The sequence below is a fragment of the Mus caroli genome, chromosome 16 (genome assembly GCF_900094665.2).
Source record: "Mus caroli chromosome 16, CAROLI_EIJ_v1.1, whole genome shotgun sequence".
In the NCBI taxonomy this organism is placed as follows: domain Eukaryota; kingdom Metazoa; phylum Chordata; class Mammalia; order Rodentia; family Muridae; genus Mus; species Mus caroli.
The window spans coordinates 18,838,265-18,863,922 of NC_034585.1; the positions used below are offsets into that span (position 1 = coordinate 18,838,265).

A 25,658-nucleotide genomic window follows, 5' to 3' on the forward strand; every position below is an offset into this window, starting at 1 on the left:
CTTGTCAGAGAGGTAGGTGGGGGTGGGCATTAGTGCCTCAGTACCGTATAGAGATCAGAGAACAACTAACCTCCAGGAGTTGGTTCTCGCCTTCCATCATGGGTTCCAGGATTGACTCAAGTGGTCAGACCTGCAAGACATCTCTGCAGTCCTCCGAGGTTTTCATTTATCTAGGAAAGCCCTGTCTTGCATGCACTTTTAGAAGACAGCTTTGCTGAATGTAGGATTCTCAGCTGCCCGGTTTTTCTTGAAGGTTTTGAATGTTGCCTCAGTGACTCCTGGCCACCATTGTTGCTGCTGTTAATCTTAGGGCTTTTCCCATCTACCCCTAGATGTGACTCGTGGTTTCCACCTTGTCTTTTACTTTTCCCATTTGCGAGTTTGTTTTATCATCCATCCATATCATACTCAGAGTCCGTTGAGCTGGCTGAATGTGAACATTACTACTTTTCAGTGAACTTGGAAATTCTGAGGCATAAGTGTTCAAATGTTTTTCTTCTGCTGTAGGGTCTCATTAGCTGTGCTATGCTGCTGGGACCATACGTCTCTCCAAAGCTCTTCCTAGTCTTCTTTCTGTGTTTTTCATCTTGTGTAATCTATTAAAATAAGATTTTCTTTTTTTTTTTTTTTTTTGGTTTTTTGAGACAGGGTTTCTCTTTGTAGCCCTGGCTGTCCTGGAACTCACTTTGTAGACAAGGCTGGCCTCGAACTCAGAAATCCGCCTGCCTCTGCCTCCCGAGTGCTGGGATTAAAGGTGTGCACCACCACGCCTGGCGATTTATTTTATTTTTATGAATATGGGGAGCAGAAGGTGGATATGTGCATGTGCATGTAGTATCCAATAGAGACCAGAAGAGGGCGTCTGATCCTAGTGTGGGTCCTCTGGAAGAGCAGCGGGTGCTTTAACTACACGGAGGGAGCATCTGCCCAGCCCCAGCTTTCATAAACTCAGTTTTCTGCTCATGTGTGTTCACCAATTCTTTTGCCTGTTCAGGTTTTCTTCTGATACATTCTAGTGAGTTCTCTATTTCTGTTCCAGTGTTAACTCCCAAGTTTTCATCTAGCTTCCATGTATTTGTTTCCTTGTTGGTGTTCTCCGTTGGTGGTGGCAGGCATCACACCCTCCTGCTCCCCTCACTTTGTGAGCACATGCATCCAGACTGCTTTGAAGCCCATGTGAAATCTGGGGTCTGGCTCCATTGTGTGTGGTTTTCAGCCATTTCTTTGGTTAATGCTTTCCTATGTGTGCACACCTTGTGGTTTTTAATGGAATCTGAACATTTGAGAACAATGTACTTACCCATCTGCCCCCAGGGCTCATTATTATTTTATTATGTTTTGGTGATGGGTTGAAATAATTTAGTAAAGCTTATTTTCCTCCACTGTTAATGGTGTGACGTACTATCCCATAAACATAGTCAGACACATTTGTGTCTTTCTACGGTGTCAGAATATATCAAATAGCATTAAGTTCACAAGCTACATTTATTTCATTTGCTAAGTAGTTTTGATTTCTCTTTTTAGCTAGCCGTTGGTAAACCCAGATTTTTACATTTCCATCTTTATTATTAACTGTCAGGTCATACATTCGACATCACATAACCATGCATATGTTTACCTTACAGGATGGCTACAAAAGAGTTAAAGAAGCCAAGAGGCTTTAATGGAAGTAGAGGCAGAGAGATAATGCAGATGCAGAGTCCCTTTGGGGTTCTGTGTTAACTCATCTGAAGAGTTGCAGCTGCAGGATTGCAGAGCAGGCAGTGGGGAAAGAGCAAAGCTGAGGCCCCTGGGGTAGTTGGGAGTTCTCTGCCTTGTTGGTCTAATTCCTTACCTTACACACTGGATGGTCAGATGCCCAGTGAGGGGGTACGCCACTATTGTAGTGTTAAATGTAAGCATTAGTCTGTAAACTAGGCTGCTCTGTGGATAGAAAGGAATGTTTATTTGAGGGAAATCAAACTGCTGTGGCTATCTCGAGCAAAGGGGAGCAGGCAGAGAGAATATCTAAAGGCAGGGAGAGCTTTGCCAGTTTTAAAGAAAAAGGTGATGGGAGGGAGCCTGTGAGCTGGAACAGTTGTGAGTTAGAGTGGGGGTGGAGGGGTTGCTGGCCAGAAGAGCCAGGGCACTAGCCTGGGGAATTGGTCTGTTATAGGTTTGTTTTAGGTAATGGGGAACTAGATGCCCCACACCTATAGGGATGGATGAGGGAAGAAAAGGATTCTCCAGGCAAACAAAAGCCCATTCTGCAAGGTTTCGGAGGAATGCTGCATGCACGCTTTAGTTCATCTCACAGCAGTCCTATTTACCTGATCAGGGTCCAGACCGAGCTGAGCCCAGGCTGTCCTTTAAGGCATTGCTAGGGCACTGCCATCTAGGGACCTCGTAGTCCGGGTGAGGATGTTATACCCTGTGTTAGCCTGGTGTGCTTGATGCGTTATTGGGTCAACTTTCTGCATTACACGTCTAAGTGCCCAGATGTCCCTGCACTATACGTCCATGTGCCCAGATGGAGGTGAGTTTATAGCTGGTGTTTTTTTACTTTTGGGAATGAGCTCTTGGCAGGCTGGGCCTCCTGGGTGGGCTTGGAGAGGTGGTTCTGTACTTGTGTAAGGATGAGGTAAGTCACATGCCTCTGCCTGTGCTCAGAATGGAGCCAAATGCTGCTTTGTAAAGTCAAGTCCCCAGGAAGCCAGGCACAGCTGAACACTGTGGTTCACACACACGGCCCTCCACACTGGAGTAACAGAACGAGTGCAGCTTGGCCTCCACATTAAGCTTCTCATGCTTTTCTCTAAGGAAGTACAGTGCAGATACAGTCACCCTGGGGTAACCATGGGATCTCACGCTTTTCTCTAAGGAAGTACAGTGCAGATACAGTCACCCTCGGGTAACCATGGGATCTCATGCTTTTCTCTAAGGAAGTACAGTGCAGATACAGTCACCCTGGGATAACCATGGGGCTGTGGTGTTGCCTGCCTCTCTGTTTAATCTCTGGCCACACCCAGCCATTTTTGTTTTCAACAATAACCCAGGATATCAATTGTTCTTCAAACCCAAGTGTCAGCTGTGATTCTTTGTATGTCATTGTTCCTGAAGTCCATATTTATCATTCTGCCTGCCACTACGGCTCCTCCCAGTCATCTTTCCCTCATCTGTGATGCATCACAGCAGAAATTCCTCTCTTTTACCTTTCACAACTCCTGTGGTCCTTAGAACTTGGGTTCAAAGGTCCCTAAGCTCGACTGCAATGAAGCAGGTTCTCTTTAGAAGAAGGAAGAAGCTATCGGTGTATGAACCTGCTTTTATCCTGGGGAAAATCTTACCATCCCAAATCTCTGGAGCTGTGGACAGGGACAGAGGAAAGTTTCTGTGTCACTCATGGTCTAGGAGTGGGATGATGCCGGGATGAGGAGGCTGGGGCCTCTGGTCCAACTGTTAGAAATAATCTCAGGGCCCCAGAGAAGAGACCACCCGATTACAGTGTCCCTATAAGGCAGAACTTTCCTTCTAAGCAGAAGGGTGCTGTATTCACTCAAACAGAAGAGCATATTCAGCCGGGCGTGGTGGCGCACGCCTTTGATCCCAGCACTTGGGAGGCAGAGGCAGGTGGATTTCTGAGTTCNAGTGAGTTCCAGGACAGCCAGGGCTATACAGAGAAACCCTGTCTTAAAAAAAAACAAAACAAAAAAAAAACACAGAAGAGCATATTCAACCAGACAGAAGTCACTGTTTTATTCTAAGAGAGGTGGTGACTGTACCCTTTCCCCATTGGCTGGGGTCCAACCTCACATTCTTTTACAATTGGCTAGTTTGATAGACAGACAGACAGACAGACGAAGGAAAAGACAAGGGGGTGGGGCACAGCAGGTAGAGGACATTTATTTAATATGTACAGATGTTTTCTCTGCATGTATGTTGTGTACTACATGCATACTTTGTGTCCTCAGAGGCTAAAAGAGGGCATCAGATCCTCTGGAAGTGGAGTTGAACGATTGTGAACTACCATGTGGGTGCTGGGGACTGGTCCCAGGTTCCCGGCAAGAACTGCCATGTTCCTAGCTGCAGAATCATTGATACACCCCTGCAATTGGCTAGTTTTAAAAGAATTGGAAGGTGGGGCAGGGGGAGGGGGGGATGACCCAAAAGAAAAGAAACTGGGAAAAGGGGTGCTCAGTTAAGTTGCTTAAGTTCCAAGGTTGAGGCAGGGCCTTTATGGAAACAAAAGGTACAGATAAGGGAGATTAAAACATTTGCATGTTTTACAACTTGGGAGAAAAATAAAAAGATTTGTATTCCTTGTCATAAATGGAAGTTTTAGAGTTTGACAGAAAAGATTGATACTTGGTGTTTCGCAGGGCAGTGGTGGCACAATCCCAGCACTCGGGAGGCAGAGGCAGGCGGATTTCTGAGTTTGAGGCCAGCCTGGACTACAGAGTGAGTTCCAGGACAGCCAGGGCTACACAGAGAAACCCTGTCTCGGAAAAAAAAAAATTAAAAAGATAATAATAATACTTGGTATTTCTTCTGCTTTTGGCTTGCCTCACATGCCCGGGAAGGGTGGGAAGGCAGCATACAGCCTCACAGATAGAACTACTGCCATCCTCTAAGTTCAGGCAATGCCCAACATTCAGGTTCATCTCTCTAGGGCTGAGCCCAGACATGCATAATGGGAGGCAGGCTGAGGGTGCTGGGCTCTGCCTCATCCAGAGCATTCTGGGAGCTCCAAGAGGCAGGCATTGCCACTCTTGGGTGCAGAGTCTGCACTGGAGTCCCCTCTGTGGGCGGGGGCTGGGAGGAAGAGTCTTGGTTCAGACACCAGACACTTGCCGTTGGCACGAATTCATAGATTTCCTTTTTTTCAGATACTTGTTTTTCATTTGCCATTCTTCACTAGGTCTATTTCTAGAACCTTTACACGATTTCTCGGTTTGGTTAGGTTTGGTTTTAATGCCTTTCCCAGTTGCAATTGGGAACAGGATGTGTGGAATAAGCACACATCCTGGGTGGAATAAGCCTCCCACCTCTCTTGCTCCCCCTTGGGAAGCCCTAAGAGCTATCTTCCTGACAGCGGGCATGTCCTGAACATACAACCATGCAGACGTTGTGTCTTTACATGGTGTCAGCGTTTACGGAATACTGAATGCAAGGTTTAATTGTTCAATGATGGCTTTATTATTAAATCCATCTACCTTGGTAGCCTGGCCAGTCTTTACAATTTAATTGTTAATTATTAACTCTCAAATCACACAGCACACAGAGTCTGTAAAGGTATATGGATGTACATGTATGTATGCACATGTATATGTGTGCATGTGTTACAGAATAAATATAAACTAAAGAGACTTCCACAGAGTGAGGAGGCTGTGGCAGTGTACTGAGGAAGTCTGGATAGATACAAAGTAGCCCAGTGCTGAGCCACGAGCTGCTGGAGTCAGATTTGAGAGCAGAGCTGTGAGTGTGACTGCAAAGGGACAAGCCACACCAGGTGGGGGTCCAGATGGACACGTAGGTGAGCCGGCGCTGGGGAGTAGGCTGCATTAACAATGGGGACCAGTCAGATCTGGGAACCCTCCATCCTTGATGCAGACACCTGGGATGAGTCCATCCATTAGTATTGGAGTCATGCTTTTATACTTTTAAGCATCTATCAATTTATGGGGTACAGGTGAGGAAATTATACTTTTTCCTCAATCTGGTGACTCCAATAAATTCTTGGGCCTGGTCTTCCCAAGAAAATTTTAATATGCCCATGTGCTCCCACAATTTCAATTCTCCCTTGTTGCATGTAGCTTTAAAGACACACCAGGAGCTTCTAGGAGCTGCTGCCCTACCAGCCCACTTTTGTTCCACCTGCTTAGCTGGATCAGTGCCACAAGCACAGATCTAGATTTCCCTCCCACAGATTTCCCTCCCACCTCTACTCCAGGAGTCGACCACTCTACCAGCCCACTCCGGAGAACTTGCTCTGGGAGGGGTTAAGTTACCAGCCTTCCCAGAGACTCTTGAATCCACAGATAAGGGACACACACTCAGTTTGCCACTTTATAGCTTGCCTTTTGTGGCACAATTACTGGGCGCAGATACCTCCCACCTGGAAATGTGTGCCCTTATCAAACCACCCCAAACTCAGTGGCCTGTTGCAATAAGTCCCCGCCAAACATCTCTGGCAACCCTCTTGCAGCAGAGCTGCAGACCCTGGCTGCCCCAAGATCTTACATGATTGCTGTGTGCTTCTCTTTCGAAAGCCTAACCAAAAAGCCCCTCTCTCTTTCCCCGAGTGCCTTTTCCTCTTGGGACCCTGAAGTCCCACTTGTACCTTCCATCCAGCAATTGGCCCCTGGCCTTCTTTATTGACAAGTCAAGAACCAATTAGGTAATTAGACCTTAGTATTAGCACCACCCTTACACTCCCTAGTAAATTTATAGGGTGACCCTTTTTCTAATCATGGAAATAAGTCATCTGTCCATCTCTTCTGGATAGGAGGTGGCTGATAGATGGTAGAATTTCTGGGCTCACCCACGCCTGATGTCATCCTTCTACCTCAAAATGGGAGTCAAAAACTGTAAATGGAGTCTCCTAGGACAGTACAGGCTGAAAAGTCAGTGCTTTTGTATGGTAACTTAGAGTGGGGCTTAGCCCGCAGGGTGACACCACTGAGCCTGCTCAGTTCCTCATTCTAGGCTCTCTTTCCATGAGTAGAACCCAAAGCATGTTGTCCTTTCTGGGTGCCATTTTGCATGTGTGCCTGCAAGCAACATGGCAAGGCCAAATTGCTGATTCATTCGCACACACACCTTGATGCTTACACTCCCACCTTGCAGAGCCAGGTACAGGCCTGGTACTGCTTCCTTTATGACCTGTGCAATCATTATTTCCCATCTACCCAGAGGCTGTTGTGCCTTCATCCAAATCAATGAAATGGTTGTCTGGAGCAGCATGTTGTATTAATTATTTAATCTCAATTGGGGAGGTTCTACCCTACCTTTGATCATTCAGTTGGATAAAAGACACGAACCCTTTATATTTATAATAAGCCTTTAATGCACTAGAGCTGGGCAGTTATCTACCCTCTAAGATATTAGTATTTACTTCCCTATCAATAACCCTGAGTTATAGCTCGCCATGTTCCATCTGGGCAGCTCTTAACTCTAGGTATTCAGCCCTCATGGCCAAGTTTTCATGACTCACCTACCCCATGATGTCTTCTCCTCTTTCCACCTTCTCTTTCTCTCCCCTCATGGTCCTCCTCAGACCCCTAAGCCCAGGAATCAAACCCCACCCTGCCTTTCCTCTTCCCAGCTATAGGCTGTCAGCATCTTTATTCAACCAATAGTTTTAAATTAAGGAGCAAGGCCACATAGCATCACTTTGTGTACAGGAGGATTCCCTCCTCCCTGAAGGCAACCAGGGCCAGTATTTAGCATTGCAATTCATAGCAGCAGACCAAACCTCAGCAGCCGAGGCCCACACTGTTTTGCTCCTGCATTTCATTGTTGTTCCATACAGCTCAGATGTCTCTTGGATGGGGATGTTGTAGAACATGGTGCCAGCAGAGGGTCTCTGGACCATGTTTGTTCCCTCTCTTCCAATGGAAGAGTGCTTATCAAAACTATACCGTCGTGTCTGTCATCTGGGACTGCATCAGACACTACAGCTGTAGCTGTTGGTTCAGCTTCAGTTAAACCTTTTCCCGACAACACTGTTCCCTGTTGAGCTTCCCTCCAGAGTTGACAGTCACACTTTTCATTAGGAGGGTATATGACAAAGGGACACTGGAGCCTCTACTCTGGAGTAAAGCCACTTAGTAGAGCCCCTCCCTGAAACTGTGCTGAGCTCCCCGCCCTCCTCTGTGCCGCTTCCTGTGCGAAGTGACCGTTGCTAGTGTAAATATCCCAGGGACCTAGGAGAGACCCTGCCTGTGGGATCAGGCCCTTTGCTTTTCATCTGCTCACTCACCCAGCAGCTCTCCCTGCATCTGTCTCTGAGCTCCACACTTGGCTATGCTCTTGGCCCCCTCAGAGTCTTTCTCTGTTTCTCTGAAGGCATCTTCACTCTGCTGCTTTCTGGTCTTACAGTTCCTCAGTAGCTCCCAAGTGTTAATTTTTTTTTTTATGATTTTCATTCATTTATTGGCATTTTTATGATTTAGTTTATTAATTCCATTCTTCTTTTAAATCTTCAAACATATTTATAAAATAAATTCTTTAAATTCTTTGGACTGGAGAGATGGCTCAGTAGATAAAGACATATCAGGCTTGAGGCAAACGCCCTAACTCACTGAGACATCTCACTGGCTCTCCTACAAAGTCACAGGTCTCCTTTTTTCATATACTCTTCATTTAATTGACCCTCATGCCTCTCTTTTACCCCCCACCAAACTCTCCCCCCATCTCCCTGTTTCTTTTGTCCTCAAACGTGATCATTGGGTCCTGTGCAATAGAAAGAAAGAACCCGTGTCTCTGACTTTCACACTGGGGGTGTGCTCGCTCCCCTCCCCCTCCTCTCACTCGTGTGTGTGTGTGTGTGTGTGTGTGTGTGTGTGTGTGTGCACATTTTAAAGTTTTAGATATATTTTTTAAATGTTTTCTTTTTCTTTTCTTTCTTATTTTTTTTTTTCGAGACAGGGTTTCTCTGTGTAGCTCTGGCTTTCCTGGAACTCACTTTGTAGACCAGGCTGGCCTCCAACTCAAAGATCCGCCTGCCTCTGCCTCCCAAGTGCTGGGATTAGAGGCGTTCACCACCACTGACCAGCTGTAAAATGTTTTCATATTCTTTGTGTGCTAGTTCTAGCACCTCTGAGTGTCGCTGTTGCTGTTCTTGGCTGTGGGTCACAGTTCCTGCTCCTCCTGTCAGGCATTTCAGGTTGTACACTGCACAGCAACAGCAGTGTTGTTGAGAGCCCGAATGTTGTCTCCTTTCAGTGGCATTTGAGTTTGCCTGTCTGTTATGTTTGTTTTTCTCAAGAGTTTGTTCTCAGCTATTTCATAAATAGATGTAAAATATACCAGAACCAAGACATGGCTCAGGCTGGGCTTTTGCTTTCGACATCAGAATGTTAATCCACACTCTTTCCAGTCTGGTTCATTAGTATTCCCTTGTCTTCTGGCACTTCACATCTGGAATTTCCATGTGTCTTTCAGACCCCCAAGCAGCATTTTCTGCCAGACCTCTAGGGTCTAGCCTGCACAAGTGTCTTAGTTAGGGCTTCAGTGCTGTGAAGAGCACCATAACCAAGGCAACTCATGAAGACAAATAATTAACTGGGGCTGGCTTACAGTTTCAGAGGTTTAGTCCATTATCATTATAACAGGAAGCATGGCAGCATGCAAGCAGACATGGCGCTGCAGGGTCTGAGAGTTCTACATTTTGATCCAAAGGTAGCCAGGAGGAGATTGTTCTCTGCAGGCAGCCAAGAGAAGACTATCTTAGGCACTGGGCAGAGCCTGAGCATAGGAGACCTGAAAGCCCACCTACACAGCGACACACTTCCTCCAATAAGGCCACGCTTCCTAATAGTGCCACTCCCCATGGCCATGCATTCAAGCACATGAATCTATGGGGGCCAAACCTATTCAAAGCATCACAATAAGTGAATTGAGTATGAAGCCCTGCATTGATTTCTAGAATTCAGCTCACCTTTCCCTGTCTTCAAATTCTCCCCACTGCTGGTGCTAAACTCCTGGTTCAATTCTTGCCCTCATCCCAACAACCAAGTCCTACAGAAAGAGTTCAGACATGTTTGTGGCTTTCAGAGACAGTTCTTGTTGAGAATAACTGTAGCACAGCCTCATGATGAGCACGGACCTTTGACTTGTAATTGGATTGTTAACTTGGTTTTGCTAATTGTCTTAGTCACTGTTCTATTGCCTTGAAGAGACACCATGTCCGTGGCAAGTCTTATAAGAAGAACATTTCATTGGAGGCTTGCTCACAGTCTCAGAGGCTAGTCCACTATCACCAAGACTGGGAGTGTGGTGGCAGGCATGGTGCTAGAGAAGTAGTTGAGAGCTACCTCCTGATCTGGAGCCAGAGAGACAGACAGACAGACAGACAGACAGACAGTGTGTGTGCCTGGCCTGAGCACAGGCTTTTGAAACCTTCAGGCCCACCCGCAGTGACATACTTTCTCTAACAAGGCACACTTCCTAATCCTTTCCAAAGGGGTCTGTAGACAGAGACAGAGGGGCAGGGGCAGAGCCTGGCATGAGTTTTAGAAGCCTCAAAGCCCCAGTGACACTTCCTCCAAAGGGCCACACCCCCTAACCCTTCTCAAGTAGTACCACTCCCTCGTGAGTAAGCATTGCAATACAGGAGCCAATGGGGGCCATTGATACTCAAGCCACCACACTCATTTTACGTCTAAACCCATTATTCTGGTTCCTTCCCTGTACTTCTTGCTGTGGGTCTCCATTTCTAGGCGTGTTTGGTTCTGATGGGCAGGGAATATTAGAGCTGAGTGTGGGCAAGAACTCAGGGCCCTGAACTCAGGCAGGATTGAGCCTAAGAGGAGTCCTGCCCAGGCTCAGTCCTCAGCAGCCCATCAGGATAACTGGCATTTTTCTAAGTACAAGCAGTCAGCGAAGTGATTATGTGTATGAGAGTAAAGTCTTTCCCTAGTTAAGTCAGTTTTTTTTTTAATAAGTCCAAACATTTGTCCAGGGATGAAAATAAAGGGTTTTGACTAGTAGAACTATCCTCTGAGATGCCTTCTCTATAACTCTCATCCCATAAAAAGAAATCTTAATAGGTTTTTCAAACATGTCCCTTTCTGACAAAAACAGAAAGCAGTTATGGGAAGACCATAATATAACCCATGGCAAAAAGTCTAATCTTCTGTGAATCCCCTGTCTCTGCTGCCTTTTCATTTCTGTTACAGTGATGGTAACACTTACTAGTCACTGAGTATTGCCTGCATAGCATCGAGGTGACACTCCATACCCCAGGAAGCAGCTGTGGCCAGCACTCACTCATGTCAGGATAATAGGCAGGCTTCAGTGAATTTGACCAAAATGCCACATTGCATGTCTGAACTTCCCAGTACATTCTGAGGTTGTCAAATCAGCTTTCGAAACCCACTCTGGTGTGACAGGTTCAGCAGGGTTTGTTGCCCAGGTGTTGTCTTTCACGGTAGGCTAGGCGATAAGCAGCCAAGCATGCCTGTGAGTGCCATATGGGTTGCAGAGACATTACACTAAATCAGGGATATTCTGTGTGTGAAAGAGCACAAGATGGGTAGATAAAACAAAACACACACAGTTCTTACAGGCCAAGTAGGAGAACAGGCCTGCGGGCCCGTCTCTGGGAAGGCAAAGGCAGGTGAATCCCTGAGGCTGGCTACTCCGCTGGTTAGTGAGCTCCAGATTCAGTAAGAGACTCCCTGCAGTGGGGAAGTGGAAAGAAGAGAGAATGACAGACCCCACATGAATACCAGGTCTCCACACACCGTTGCACACAGAAACACTCATGCTTCCTGTTGTAAGCAACAGCATTTAGTCACACCAGCATTTGGTGACCTGGAAGATACCTGGCAGATGCCATCTCAGCACCCCAACATACTGGACAGCTGAATTTACGTGTGGGAAATCCATGACACCTTGTAACTTCATGTCACCTCATTTATGTCTACCACCAGTGTGATTTAATGGCCCACCCTGTCAGGTACAAACAGTACTTCAACATGTCCAAACCTCTATGTCCTACCATGTACGAACAGTAAGTCCTTCCTTCTTGGGCTGTCACTGTATGCGTAAAAATGAAGGTCTCTAACAGGAGACCAAGAGCTCTCTAGACAACAGGAAGCCTGTGTCTCCTCCCTTGCCTCTGCCCCATGGCAGCTTGGGAAGCAGCTGAGAGACATTCCTCACACTTCACAGATAAGGTGATGACTATCAAGGTAGTGACTATTAGTGTCACTGACGTGCAGTGTGAGGCCCGGGATCCGAGCCCTCCCTGTGGCTGCAGAAGGCAGCGTTGGTGCCAGTGTGCACATGTAGCTGTCTTTACATGAGTCACAAGGCTCCTTCACACAGTTCGCTTGGTTCTTCACATGACCTGAATTCCTCCCAGCTAACTTTCTTTCATATCCTCTTGTGGAGGCCTGATGGGATGAACTTTGGCGTTCCAGAGCAGAATCATGAAGGTCCCCTAGCACATCAGAGGCCACCTGTGTGACTGACTGGTCAGCCCCTTCCTGCTCGTGATACTACCTTTGTGTCCTTGAAGTGACTTTTCTATTAGGCTTCTTTCAGACTGATACTGCGACCATGACAGGCAAAACACACCCTGGCTCTGGGTTGCCTCCACTCAGACCTGCATTCCACCACAGCATGACCCTTGGCACATTATTGAACCCCAGGACCTTAGTTTCTTTGGCTGTAAAATGATGGTAACAGAAGCTCCTGTAGGGTTCCCTGGGGACTGCAGAGAACGTGCACAGGATAGCATTCCTTGCTCCCTGGCTGGCACACAGCAGCCACGCTGAGCTGCGGATCCTGCTGGCTGTCCTCTTTCCACATCACAGTGGCACCAGCCGGCATTGCCAGCATCTGCCCATTCTACTGTAAAAGGCCATTGTGTCAGCATAGCCCTAGAGCCCTGATTGCCTCTCCTGCCCAGCTGTTCACACTCTCAGGCAGCTTAACAGCATGGTATGTTATTTCATTATCTAAGTCATCGTTAGCTGCAACCTGTGGAGTTTTGAGTCACTGGGCCATACGGGCTTGAGGGTCAGGTGTGAGAGCATAGCCATGCTGAAGAGTCGGGAAGGGCGCATTCAGCCTGCAGAGCAGAAGCTGCAGTGTGTACTTGCCTCTGCGGCCACCATTTCATTTTAACAGAGAGCTTTAAATGTGGGGCCTCTAGTGTGACACAGCTCAATGGTAGCAAAAGCCTGGCTGAGGGCTGCAGCAGATTAGTATCAACAGATTTCAGAGTGAAGTTGAGGACAGGCAGGAGAAGAGCAAACACACAGTTTGTGTCGCATTCATGCTCCAACAAATGAAGGTGTTGCCCAGGGAAGACACGAGCTATACCTGCTCATCACACCAAGGCACTCCAAAATAAGGTAGGAGGGAAGACAATGAGGAAATGAAATCATAGGGATTATGAGCGAGGAGAGAACAAGCAGAGTGCAGCTTTCTGTGCTGTGTGTGCTTCTTGGAAGGTTTTGCATGCAGGACCCCTAGACTCACATCACTGGGAGCCGGGCCCTCAGGACAGCGGTGGCTCGCATGTCTCTGCAGAGAAGCTGGGTGTGCGGCTGCAAGCTGTGGGATTTCTCTGTGGGATGTAATTATGGCTCTCATTCACACCATGTCTGTGCGTCTGTGCGTCGTCACCCAGCTTTGCAGCATGCTGACACACGGCTGCTCACTCTCCCCGGGGCTCTCACAGATCACCAAAACCTCATTTTCATCTAGATTTACTTTATTGCTGAGCACTGCACGGTCATTTCCAGGGCAGCGCCATTTCTCCTCTAAAATGTGCATCTACAGTTTAATTTTCAGCCCTTAGCAGTAGACTTCATCACATGGTGAGCACCCTGCTGTAACTTGGCACCAGTCCCTCTCCTTCTCTTTGACTAAGTACTTCCATGATGGGATGGTTTGGGATGGGAAGGGCTGTGTGGTACAGGTTGCCACACTGCCTATGTTTTATTGCCCCCATTTTCTTTTTAATTTAAATTGTGAAAGTTTTTGAAAAGTTCATATGTAGTTGCATCTCTTCCACCATTCCCTCTCATCCGCCTACTCTTCCTGTGCCCTACTCCCTCTCAAATCCACGAGAATGTTATTACTGTTGTTATTTATTATACTGTGTATAAGTGATGCAAATATACACATGCATGCATACATACAACCTATTGACTCGATTTGGTGTCATTTGTGTGCGCATGTGTTTAGGGGACCACTAGGACTGGATGACCTTGTCCCTGGAGAAGACTGACTCTTTCTCAGCAGCCATCCATTGCTTGTTTCTCTCTCTAAGGATAGAATCCTATAGAACTGTCCTCATCTACATTAGCAGGACAGCTGATACTGCCATTGTACAGATATTGCTTAGGCAGCCATATTGTTGTGCTCTCTTGGTCCTCTCTGTAATATCTAGAAGACACTGTCTTGCAGCAGGCATCATGATTGATTCTTAGTCTTTCCACGCCCTTTTCTGTAATCTTCCTTGAGCCTAGGGTGTAGAGGTAGCATTGTACAATTACTTGGGTGCTGGTGCAGAATAATAGACTTAGAAGTTATGCTGGTTTAGGTCATGGGACTTCTACAGTTTCAGGTAGCCAGCTAGGTCTATAGTATCAGGCATGCATCCCCTCTTTAGTGCTTAAGTCCAAGTGGACGGGCGAATGGTTAGCCAATCAGTAAAGCACCCGACAACAAATGTTGGTGAGGATGTGGGAAAACAGACACCCTTCATTCACCGCCGGTAGTGTTACAAACTGCTGCAGCCACTGAGGAAGTCAGTGTGGTGAATTCTTAAAATAAATAAATAAATAGATGCAAGCTCAAAGCAGATGCGTCCCATAGGAAAGGGCTCGGCATCCTACTCCAGACTCCTGCTCAGCCGTGTCCACTCTAGTCACAATAGCCAGGAAATAGAAGCAACTTAAAGGTAGTAGGAATGTAGTTCATATGTAATATGAATACTATCAGCCGTAAAGAAAGGGAAACTTGCAGGTAGATTATGGAACTAGAAAATATTGTACTGAGTAAACACAAATGCCATGGACTCTCTCTCATATAGGAACCCTAGCTCTGGATCCTAGATTTGAGTATACATTATAAAATAACCACAAAAGTCAGCAAGGAAAGCAACCGTGGAGGATGTCAAAGGACCTCTAGAGATCGGGACAGGCCTGATTGCTAAAGACATTAACATCTGCGCATGGGTGCGCAGGGAGGGAGATGCAGCCCTAACCAGCCTGGAGCTCCCTTATGTAGAGACCAGGCTGGCCCCTAACTCACAGAGATCACCTGCCTCCGCCTTCTGAAATTAAGGCATGTGCTCCCCCCCCCCCACCCCAGTGATAAACATTCTTGGGGGTATTTTGTAGCCATTTTTATTTCTTCTTTTGAGGCCTCTCTGTTCAGATCTACAGCCCATTTTCCAACTGAGTTGTTTGGTTTGTTTTAAAGGGGGTTTGGTTTTGTTTGTTTTGTTTTGTTGAATTTTGACTATTTTTTGAGTTCTTTGTAGTTTAGCCATTAATCCTTTATCAGAGGTATAGATGGCAGAGTGTCTCTTGGACTCTCTGGACATCCTCTTTTCTTATTTCCTTTGTTGTGCAGAAGTGTTTTAGTTTTTAAAGCCTCATTTGTCAGCTATTAGCCTTAATTACTTAACAAATGGAGTCCTGTTTAGAAAGTCTTTTCCTGCACCTTTATGTTGTAGGACAATTTTAGAATATTGTTTTTGGCTTTTTCTTTTTCTGTGAAAAAAGCCATAGGGATTTTAGTTGGGTTTGCATTGAGTCTGTACTTGAGTTTTGTAGGATGGACATTTTCATAATATTAATTCTTCCAATCATGAACATGGGAGGTCTTCCCATCTTTTAGTGTCTTCTCAATCTGTTTCTTCAGTCATACTCAAGTCGAGACTTGTTGTTTTGTTCCTTCCTGGATATTTTAATTTTTGAGGCTAATGTGAATGGAATTATGTCCATGATTTTTTCTGATACTAGCTTGTTATTGGCATATAGAAAGGCTATGATTTAACTTGGTTTAGTATCCTGCCCTTGCTGAAAATATTACTCATTTCTAGAGGTTTTCGGGTGGAATTCTTGTTACTCTCACTTCTGCTTTGTGCGTGACACTGATTTGGCAAGTCAGTTTCCCTGTGCAGCACCTCTACACTGACTCTTCCTACCTTCCAGGCTGTTTTGTGGCCTTAGCTGGCTGCTCTGGTTTGTGTTTGATTCACACTAGAAGCCATGATTGGCTTCAGTAAACAACACTCACTGTGTTGCTTGAAGCTCTCATACCCTAAATGCTCATCGTCTCTTGGTGCCCACATCCCCTGCATGGTAGGATGTGGCCCATTGTAGCCATATTCTGAAACAAATTGAGTCCAGAGGGGCCACACAGGAAGCTGGTGAGCAGATGGGCGCTCATGTGCCCCAACCCCAGCCCACTGTTCTTTCTCCCAGACACTTCCAGGATAAGACACTCAGTCACAGCTACTGCCACCATTTATTAAACCTCAAATGGACACCAGATCCATATGATCTGCAAGTTTAGCAATAACTCTGCAAAGTAGAGTTTCACAGACAACAACGCAAACTAAGAGAAGCTAAACATCTCTAGAGCCACTCAGCTAGAATCCAGGTCAAGATGAGGCTGCTGTCAGAAGTCCTGTTCTGTGTTTCTCTACATTGTAGAGCATTTCTGGAAAACTGTTGAATCAGGAAGGAGTAAGAACACCCTCACTCACCTTCCAGTCATCTGCTGGGCAGAACTTTATTCCAAAGTTGCTCGGGCTGAGCTCAGTGCTAGCGAGCAGGCTGCTTTGCATGGCCTCCATTTTCAAGGTGCCATTCTCTTTGTTCCAGACTTTACCACATAGCATATACCTTCTTGTTCCATGGCCTCATCACTGTGGCCTCTGCACTGGGCTTCACTGCTCCCTTTCTTCCTGGGTCTTTGCTCACATTGGGATTGGGGTCACATGAAGGCACATGATAGAGACTGTGTACACAGAGCCTGAGGACCATTCTGTATAGTCTGAGTACCAGCCCCTGTGAGAGCTCTTGGAGTCCTGGGCCTGGTTTTCCTTCCAGCTTCTTAGCCATTCTATATTGGAAGCTCTGATCAGTATCCCGGCATTGACAAAAGTAAAAAACAGCCCACTCTATTCAAATAGAGCAGGTGACTCACCTAAGATTTCTAGGTTAGAGATTGTTAAAGCCAGTTTCACTTTCACGAAGGAAATTAGCACAGACCTCTAGCCCCAGGCCTCAGTAGTGGCACAGGCCTTGTTTGGTGATTTTTTTTTTCCTTCTGTTTAAAAATAACACTTTCTCCAAACTTGGTTAAATAAAATAAAACTGATGGTTTGGTCAATACAGAGGACAAACTTGCCCGAGACCTCTACAAAGTGCAGTTGTAGAATTGACAGCTCAGAATGAGTCAGGATGTGGGTTTTAGCAAATGTTTGCTGAACAGATTTTTGGGTAGAGAGCAGGTGTGGTGACACTGACAGAGGCCCTCCCTCTCTCTGCTGAACTGTTCATTACTAATGGCTCAGGGGTGAGGGAATCATTGCCTTCAGTTGTGTACCCTTCCCAGATTCCTACCAGACTCCACTTCTAACCCAGTGAGCACACGATGGCCCTGGCTGAACAAAACCAACCCAGAAGTCATAAACCTGGTTAAAGAACTAGAAAAGACGGGAAGGGTGTGATAGGAACAGGAGGGAGACAAAAGCAGGTTTTGCAGAAGAGAATCATCAGAATGTACTATGTGACATTTAAAATTGTCAAATAACAAAATTAATTAACAATAGAAACCCTGCCCAGGGAGCTACTGGCAGTTGGTGGATGGCTTAGTTACTTTCCTGTCTCGGGAACTGATCTGATCACACTGTGAACCCTGACATTGTCTTGTTTACTGGGGAAACCTGTTTCTAGTTGTGGTGTGGCTCAGCCTTAGCACACACATTTAATTCCACTGGCTGGAGTATAGACACACCTTTAGTACACATCTTTAATCCCAAATGATGGAAGGAGAATTAGTTTGTAGAGGGAAGCAGCAATGTTTGAAAGTGACATCTAATTGAGAGGCAAAGTGACAAATCCGAGAAAGATTTGACAGAATGAGTCAGAGATAGAATATGCCCAACTCTCATGAGAACAGAGAGAAAAGAGAGGCTACTTAAAAAAGAGAGAGCATCGTGAGAGATGTGAGGAGAGAAGGCAGTTTTACCAGGACAGTTATACAGAGGCAGGTTGCACAGAGAGAGAACAAGCTAGACACAGGTGAAGACAGAATGATCCAGCAAATGAAAAGGAGCCAGAAGATTAGAACGTGTTGCCAAAGTTAGTATGAGGCCAAGCAGAGCAATTCAGGAGAAGCCAGATTGAATCAGTCAGCTTGGAGAGGAGTTTGAGCCAGAACAACTGAGTTGAATCAGCCAGCCAGAGATCAGAAAGGAGTGATGTCTTAGTTAGGGTTTCCATTGCTGTGAAGAGACACCATGACCAAGGCAACTCTTACAAGGACAACATTTAATTGAAGCTAGCTTACAGGTTCTGAGGTTCAGTCCCTTATCATCATGGAGAAAAACATGGCATCTTCCTGGCAGGTGATGCTGGAGGAGCTAAGAGTTCGACATCTTGTTCCAAAGGCAAACAGGGAAGATTGTCTTGTAACTAGGTAGAAGGAGGGTCTCTACCCCCACACTTTTTCCAACAAGGCCACACCTCCCAAGAGTGCCACTCCCTACAGGCCAAGCATATTCAAACCACCACAGGCAAGTTCATTCAGCAGCCAGTCTCAGAGGCTGAAAATATTCTAGGCCTAGATTAGATAGTACAAAGACTAGAAGCTTCCAGGACTAGGCCTAAGTTAGCAGACAGAAGCAGTGAGCCTCTGAGATGACAATTACATCGGGCAAATAAAAGTTACTTTTACACTTTTATTTTTGCTTTTGGTTTTTCGAGACAGGGTTTCTTTGTATAGCTCTTGCTGTCCTGGAACTCACTCTGTAGAACAGGCTGCCCTCGAACTCAGAAATCCACCTTATTGCTGAAGAAAACCCATGACTAAGGCAACTTGCAAAAAAAGGCACTGTCCATCTTTGTACCCAAGGCCTGACATGGTAGAATCTCTAGAAATCCCTGTAGAGCCTGATGAATCCCAGTTCAGGGCTGGGGGTAGTAGAATGGGAACCAGTCAACATGTCAGAAGTCACATAGCCACATCCTTTGGTAAACAGCTGCTTGCCCGAGACTCTGCCCACCTTCACTTCCCTCCCATTAGAAGCAGATATATTACACACACACACACACACACACACACACACACATTGTGTGCACACGACCTTTGCTACCATTTCAAATTTATAGCTCTCATCTCAGAAAGGGCTTGATGGCAGGAGAGCACCTAAGATGACCAAGGGCCTCCCTTCCCATGGATGCCAGATAAAGCAGTCCTCTGTTACATATCCAGCTGGAGCCATGAGTGCCCCATGTGTACGCTTTGATTGGTGGTTTAGTCTCTGGGAACTCTGGGGGTGAGGGTCTGGTTGGTTGATATTGTTGATCTTCCTATAGAATTGCAAACCCCTTCAGCTCCTTCAGTTCTTCCCCTAAGTCCTCCATTGGGATCCCCATGCTCAGTCCGATGGTTGGCTGTGAGCATCTGCATCTGTATTGGTCAAGCTCTGGCAGAGCCTCTTAGGAAACAACCATATCAGGCTCCTGCCAGCAAGCGCTTCTTAGCATCAACAATAATGTCTAGGCTTGGTGTCTGTAGATGGGATGGAGCCCTGGGGCAGTCTCTGGATGGCCTTTCCTTCAGTCTCTACTTCACTCTTTGACCCTGCATTTCCTTTAGACAGGAGCAATTCTGGGTTAATATTTTTGAGATGGGCAGGTGACCCCATCCCTCAACAGGGGGCCTGGTTAAACAGTCTTAACAAGGATTGCCAGGGTGTGTGTGAACCCAGCGAATGTTGAAAGCAACATGACTAGTTGAGTCACCATGGGAAAAACAAGCACTAATGAATTGATCAGATACAGTCGAGCCAGGAGATGAAACACCTATAAGCTAAGAGTCACCCTCAGGACACCATGAGGAACAGTGTAGTCACCACCTGCTCAGCTGCCTGAGGTGCATATCTTTAAGCCTCAGCCCATACCTGCTACCCAGAATCTGCTTTTATTACTAAATGCTCTTTTAAAAGAGTCTCACCATGTATCCCAGACTAGCCTAGAACACCCCCACATTCTGAGATTTCCATTGGAATCAGCATTTAACAACATCCGCTGGGTCAGAAATCATGGAATGGACCTTATTTGAGATTTCTGCACTTCTGACTCAGCCAGCAAACTCCCAAGGACAGGCCCTGGTATATCCCTGCCCAGAATAGCCCCACATGCTACCCAGTATTTCCCAAGGGCTTGATGATGCAGTTCTGTTTTTAGCAATAGCATTCTACTACCCTGTGGCATGGCCTTCACTTTCCTAAATTGAAGGACCTTAATTGCCTCCAAAAGATAGCTGCCGGGATAAACTGAGTAAATGAAAAGTCTAGATTTGAGAAAAACTGCATGTTTGTGAGAACTAATATGAAACTAAGCCAGTGTTTATCTCAGCTTACAGAAATAGCTGCCACCAAGTTCCTGTTTCTCTGGCAGCAGACCTTTAGTCTAAACAAGTCTAAACCAGCCTGGCACACACTGAACGTGGCTGCTCAGGAGACAAAGGTGGGCCTAATGTGTGGGCCAGTGTTGGCTTCTCAGTGAGACCTAGTTGAAGTGGAGGGGAGGAATGGAAAAGGGAGGGAGGGAGGAAGAGAGGGAGGGAAGAAGGAAAGAAGGAAGGAAGGGGAAGACAATTAGTAAGAAAACTTCAGAGATCCCAGTGTTCAGCACAGGTTTTCTAATTACAGGATCTGGGGAATCTCAGTAATGTTCACAAGTGGACAGCACCATCAGCAACAGCTTTGTGTCTCCGCCATCACTTTCTGTCAGATATCTCATGACTCTACATGAGACATAGTCTCCTGAGATTGGATGCATGGCTTAATATCCCTTTCAGGACAATGACAGGGGTCTCCATAAGGGAACAGCTTTTTTTGTTCTCATTGCTCTGCCATCTGTTAATTTGACCTATGAAAGTCATTTTTTATTAAATGGTTCTTTGTGAATTTCCCATCATGCACCCCAACCCCACTCATCTCCCATCCCTCCATGTCCACTCTGCCCTTGCAACCTCTCCCATAAATAAAAACAAAAATAAAGTTTTTTTAAAAATCTAATTGTGGAAGATGCAGTATCGCTGTGTGTCCCACAGTACAACCTTTGTCCACACTTCTTTGCTTGCAAATGTTCATTGCACTGAGTCATTGGTCTGGTGTGAGGCCTCTGGCTTCCGCTACATTATCAATCCTGGGTCCTCACTGGGGCTCCTCTCAGATATCCTGTTGTTGTCCTGTGTCACGAAGATCCTGCAGCTTTGGATCTGCAGGATTGGCACAGTTCACAAATGGCATAGATGTAGAGTTGGGCCAACTCAGAGCCCTGGATCTGGGCCTGGCTGTCCTGTACACCCACCACTGGGGCCAGATCTCCTGCTTGTAGCTTGAGGCTCCTTCTGCTTCTCTATGTATCCTGATTCTTACCACATACTTGCTCATCGTAGTGGCGCCACTGAGGCCGTGTGCCTCTGGTGTCTTCTGCCTGTCTCTGCAATCTTTTTAAGTGGCCTTCCTTCCCCAGTGTGTCACCAGGCCCTTCTGTTCAGTTTGCTTTCTGTTGAACACTCCTTACTGAACTCAGCTGTGCTAGTTAGTGTTCATTTTCAGTTTGACACCACTCAGGGTCTTACTGAAGAATTAATCACAATCAGGTTAGCCTTTTGGCACATCTGTAGAGGGTTGTCTTCATTGTTAATGGATGTCCAAGGGCCCTGCCCACTGTGGACTACACCATTCCCCTAACCCCACACTCGCTTTCCCTAACCCCACCGCCAGCAGGGGTTCCTGAGAAGAAAAGGCTAGTTGTGAGCAAGTAAGGATGACATGTTTACGCTCTCTGCCCCTGACTGCTTCCTGCCTTGACTTAACTGAAGACATGGACTGGAACTTGGATTGTAAACCTAATACTTCTGCTCTAAGTAGCTTTTGTCAAGCTATTTGTCACAGTAACAGAAATGAAACCAGAGCACCTAGCCACATCAGAACTGGTGCTCTGTATGGGATGTGGTAGGACTGTAGAGTGGTCAGTTCAGGACAAGTTCCCCTCCCCCAACCCCTCTGCACTCTAACCCAGCCTGTGGCACTAGCACTAACAGGATCTGCTGGGTCATGGTTCCCAGTGGTTGTGTCTTTAACAGTGATGGTATGTCCCTCTTGAGCTTTGGCTTGAGCCTGGCGTGGTGTATTCATCAGATCTGATCTTAGAACCTCCTTCAGTGTCTTTATTTTTTTGTTGTTGTGTTTTGTTTTGTTTTGTTTTGTTTTGTTTTTTCGAGACAGGGTTTCTCTGTATAGCCCTGGCTGTCCTGGAATTTACTCTGTAGACCAGGCTGGTCTCAAACTCAGAAATCCGCCTGCCTCTGCCTCCTGAGTGCTGGGATCAAAGGTGTGCACCACCATGCCCGGCTCTTCGGTGTCTTATAAAGTCTTCAGAAGTGTGACACATACTTTTTCCAGTGTCATGTTTTCTATCAATTAGAATTGAGGCCAGCGGTTCTTAGAAAGAGTCAAGGCAGCTTTAACACTCAGGTTGTGGTGGGTTCCTCCTCCTCCTCTGGCAAGAACCAGTGAAATGAGTGTAGCCCCATGAGAGGGTGCCCAAGAGGCCTTCAGAGCCGCCTCAGCCCGCCATGTTGTCAAGTGCATCAAGAACTGAGGTAGCCATGAGCTAGACCAACTGTGACAGCATGTTTGGGACCCTGGAAACCCAGGAGATGTGAGCCCTCTTCTCTCGGCTGCTTCTTTCCGGAGCTTCAAACTTCTTTTCCTCCCGCTGGAAAACAGCTGTGGTACCTGCGGGCCAGGCCAGCAAGGCGGGCAGCAAGCGCTGTTTCCCTTCCTAGCCTGACTCAGCTGTTTCCTGAGAGTGGTGAAAATGTTAAGGGAAAGAAGCAGAGCCATTTCAAGAAGACAAATACAACTTAGAAATCTCTTAAAGGTTCTGAATGTCGGGGCTGGAGAGATGGCTCAGCAGTTAAGAGCACTGACTGCTCTTCCAAAGGTCCTGAGTTCAATTTCCAGCAACCACATGATGGCTCACAACCATCTGTAATGAGATCTGATGCCCTCTTCTGGAGTGTCAGAAGACAACTACAGTGTACTTACATATAATAAATAAATAAATCTTTAAAAAAAAAAAAAAGGTTCTGAATGTCATACTATCTAAAGTTCACATCAGGGTCATCAAGCTGCCTCAGTAAAGGCTACCTCGACCAAAGCTCCCAAAGCTGGCTTCCGTCCTTAGGACTCACATCGTAGAAGACTGACTCCTTTAAGTTGTCCCCTGACCTTCATTCAGGCACAATGGATCCACACACACCCCTAATTAATTAATTACAATAAATATCCTTCTTGGTGGAAAAATTAATCAGCCAGGACCTTTATTTTTTTGTTTTGTTTTATTTTTTTGTTTTGTTTTATTTTTCGAGACAGGGTTTCTCTGTGTAGCCCTAGCTGTCCTAGAACTCACTCTGTAGACCAGGCTGGCCTCAAACTCAGAGATCACCTGCCTCTGCCTCCCAAGTACTAGGATTAAAGGCGTGCGCCACCACTGCCCAGCATGCCAGGACCTTTCTTCTAGAGTGCTTTTGAGAACTTGGTNAGATGCCCCCAGGGGACACGCAGCAGTCAGGGCTCGATCAGCCTTCGCTCAGTAACTTGGAGTTGTATCTGTGCTAGGTCCCAGGTTTTACCCTCTAGCTTATGTGTGAACACCATGTGCTTCAACACCAAAGCCCTTCNGGTCACCCATGTGCAGTGTGTATCTGAGAAACCCTTTCCCTTTCTGCCCAAGAGGTTCACAGTGCAAGGCAAGGACAGACAGATTTTAACTAGCCTTTGCATAGAACNCTTCTGACACAAACCTCTAACCAGTGGTGTCTCAAAGGTGCAGTTACAGCAGCTGGCATAACCCATATCCTCTGGTGGGAGGCTTTAACAAATGATCAGTGACCTCCTGAGGGTCACCTCCAGGGTCAGGGGAATGAAATGACTCTCCAAGGTCACGTGGCGTGAGAGCTAGTGTTCAGATAGCATCCTCCATGGGGGCAAGAGGGGATGGGGCAACACTTCAGGGACCCCTCTTCAAGCATCTGCAGACAGGTCTTTCGGCCAGTTATAATGAACAAGGACATGGCGAAGAAGGGGTATCTGTGAGAGCCACATCAAGTGATGGATATGGGTGTACAAGAGCAGATGGACAAAGGTCCTCCGCTCAGAAGCCCTTGAGGAGGGAGGTGTAGAGATNATGATAGGGAAAGGGTCCACAGATAGAGGATCCAGCTGGGAGGAGCATCCAAGCAGGCCTTCAGGAGGCCAGGGCCGGATCTTCCAAATGCTCAAACAAAACCCCCAGTTGCCAGGGGCACAATCTTCTTCAGACACATGAGGGAACTGCTGCTGCGTCTTGCTTCATCTATGTGAGGAAGGTCAGAGGCTGCCCGGGGACAGGCATGTCATCATTAATCAATCGGATCATTCTTTTATTTCCTAGGCAAACTCAGAACCTGTTCTGGACCCACAGCAAATGCAAGCCTTTGATCAGCTCTGCCGGCTCTACAGAGGAAGTTCTAGGGTAATGTTCGTGTGGTTGATGTTTCCGATTTGGAATTCACTGTTTGGGGAAGGCAGTGTCCTAGAGTCCTGCATCCAGCTTAGCTTTGAAGGTGCCTGTCATACTTGTTCTGACCACATGGCCCACGGGTCCTGGCCCCAACAGCATCAGCATGTGGTGAAAGGGCAGTAGAGAGGCATTTATTACTTACCTCCCCCCCACACACACCCTGGGGTTGTGAGCACACAGAAGGCCCATGTCTGGCCTGTCTCCACAGAGAGCAAGCCGGAAGCCTATTTCCTCCTTCAGAAGGCCGTCCTGTATATCTGAGACTGCCAAGCCTGCCCTACAGCCAGGCCCCCCTCCACATCTGCATGAGTTGAATTTTTTGGGCCATGAAAGACCAATATTAAGCAGCAGTGGCTTGAACAAGGAGGAAGTGTAAATGCAGGAAGCCAGGACACGACCCTGAACCTCCAGGTCTCTTCCAGCTTGAGGCTGACACCCACCTAGTTCAGCATTGGTGCTCCAGCTTTGAACACTGCTTCTGCATGGCAGCCAGCAAGCAGAGAAAAAGGAAGACAAGGCTAGTCCACTCATCAGGAACAATGCCTGGAAGCNATGCATACCTCTTCCCTTGTCTACAAGGTTACTGACCTCCCCNAGGCTGTGAGAACANACAAGCCCAGTCTGGCCNGTCTCCACAGAGAGCGAGCAAGCCAGAAGCCGATTTCCTCCTTCAGTGCCATCGTGTATGTTTGAGGCTGCCAAGCCTCAGATCTATGACCACCTAGCTATCTGCAGTNTAGACTGGGGGATTACACATCTTTGAAAGTGTGGGAGAAGGGTGCAGACTCTGAGGCTACTAACAACCAGTACTGCATAGACATCCATGGCGGACTCAAGTGCACCTTGCCCATCAAGAATGGATCATGTCCCATCCAGTCATCGAGAGCACAGGCCTGGCAGCATCCTGTGCTCACCCCTCATCCTGAGGAGGTGCAGGCAGCATCTTTTCTGGACCCCTAGACATCTTCCCTCCAGACTGCCTGGGCTCTGGGTGAGAGTTTCTCATTCCCATAGAGGCCATGCCGGTCTGGCTGCTGCACTCCCTTCCTGTCCCTTCCCTTCTGCATGGGCCATGCTGGCTCTCAGCCCCTCAAGGGTGGGAACAAGAAC

The 25,658-nt window shown here is 46.8% G+C and overlaps 1 protein-coding gene across 5 annotated transcripts in view; it reads left to right on the forward strand.

Moving 5' to 3' along the window:
* Vps8 (VPS8 subunit of CORVET complex) overlaps window positions 1-25,658 on the forward strand; it is a 212,540-nt gene that overhangs the window by 183,631 nt on the left and 3,251 nt on the right. For all 5 annotated transcript variants that reach the window (XM_029470466.1, XM_021184755.2, XM_029470467.1 and 2 more), the window contains one exon: window positions 24,420-24,500. In XM_029470466.1, coding sequence (XP_029326326.1) covers window positions 24,420-24,500 — 81 coding nt within the window. The remainder of the gene's footprint in view (window positions 1-24,419; window positions 24,501-25,658) is intronic.